This window comes from Echinococcus granulosus (assembly GCF_000524195.1).
Source record: "Echinococcus granulosus chromosome Unknown EG_S00425, whole genome shotgun sequence".
NCBI classification, from domain to species: domain Eukaryota; kingdom Metazoa; phylum Platyhelminthes; class Cestoda; order Cyclophyllidea; family Taeniidae; genus Echinococcus; species Echinococcus granulosus.
In genome coordinates, this window is record NW_020170804.1 from 1,121 (window position 1) to 2,517 (window position 1,397).

General features: G+C 38.9%; 1 protein-coding gene across 1 annotated transcript; it reads left to right on the plus strand. All coding sequences in view use genetic code 11, as the record gives it.

Moving 5' to 3' along the window:
* Positions 1-4: 4 nt before the first annotated feature.
* EGR_11154 (hypothetical protein) lies at positions 5-638 on the plus strand (the record flags this gene model as incomplete). Its single annotated transcript, XM_024500401.1, has 2 exons — positions 5-15; positions 557-638. The coding sequence occupies 2 exons, from the start codon at positions 5-7 to the stop codon at positions 636-638; spliced, it is 93 nt and encodes a 30-aa protein (XP_024345184.1).
* Positions 639-1,397: the final 759 nt, after the last annotated feature.

Sequence of the window (1,397 nt, forward strand, 5' to 3'; positions counted from 1 at the left end):
ATGCATGGGATGGATGTAGGATCGGTGGTAGTGCTTTGTTTACCTACACTCAGATTGTCCACGAAGAAATCACAGTCTGTAGAGGCTTTAAGAACTCTAGAAGGATTGGAAGACAGATAACATTGGTTTATCAATCTGGGCTTTTGTTGTAAAAAACGAAAGCACTTTTAGCAATTCGTCTTGCATCCATTCCTGCCCGCCACCGTCTCCAGCTGTACTTGCGCCGATTCGCAAGTTAAGCCCGTCTTCTAAATGACTAACTCATTCAATTTATATCCTATTTAAAAGACCTTCTATTGCATCCCTTCGAGTTGTGCTGCCTTGAATAGGCTGCGACAGAAAGTTTTGCGAAGCAAAAGCACCTATGCTAAAAAAGAGATATCCCTTATGTTTTAATGCTGAGCACGTATTTTTTTAAGGGTAGGCACAAAGATAAACCTTGACAGGTCTACACTTGAAGTGAAGAATGACATAATAGTAGACGTATAAATGGATGGTGGGTGACGATGGTCCTGCCTTCCATCTTCCTTTTACTCTGTTTGCATTCACTTTGCAGTCCAAAGGTATTTGTATCCGTAGATGTAGCGCAAGGTGACCACTTTCACTGTCGGCAGGGTATCTCCAATGTCAATTCGTAATTCACGCAGTCGAGATGACTTTAAACACCCCACTTATCCTCAAGTACGCAATAAAACCAAGTATTTACACCCCTGGTTCATATAAGTACATATACTTACATGACTCCATCTCATTTTCCTAAGCTCATAGCATTAATGGAATTAGCATGAATCAAGTAATGATAAGACAAGGCAGGGTACAAGCATTTACATCAACATTAAGATTAGTTGCACATACATTCTGTCAACAATCAACTGTGCGTCCATTTATCCCATATAAAACACAGGTATATGATAGTGTAAAGTCTCTACATCCGACAAGGTTTTCCAGCTCTATATACTTGCAAAGATTGTCATCAGGATGTATTAAAGAAAGTCCAAGATGACACCACGAAAGTTATTGTTTGCAAAGGTAGGATTGGACTGAATTTAGACAACTCTTCTCATGTTACTCTTCTAATTTCTTCAGCATTAAAATAATGGGCAAAATGAAACTGTTTGTATATCCATCTCGATTGTATATACCTCCTCTCCCAATAGTCACTAATCCCTGTCTAGAAAACTAGCAGGCATTTAACGCTTCAACCTTCAGTCGGAGTTTATCATATTGTTGCACAGGCACCCAATACGAGGAATATCAACAGTACATCCGCATCCACAATATAACTTTTTTCTTTCTTACGTTTTCAAGCAGTCTTTTCCGCTTATTCTAATGCACTTATAGATATTCCTCCTCATTTTCATCCCTTTATTCATCAGCAAATACACAAACAAACGCGT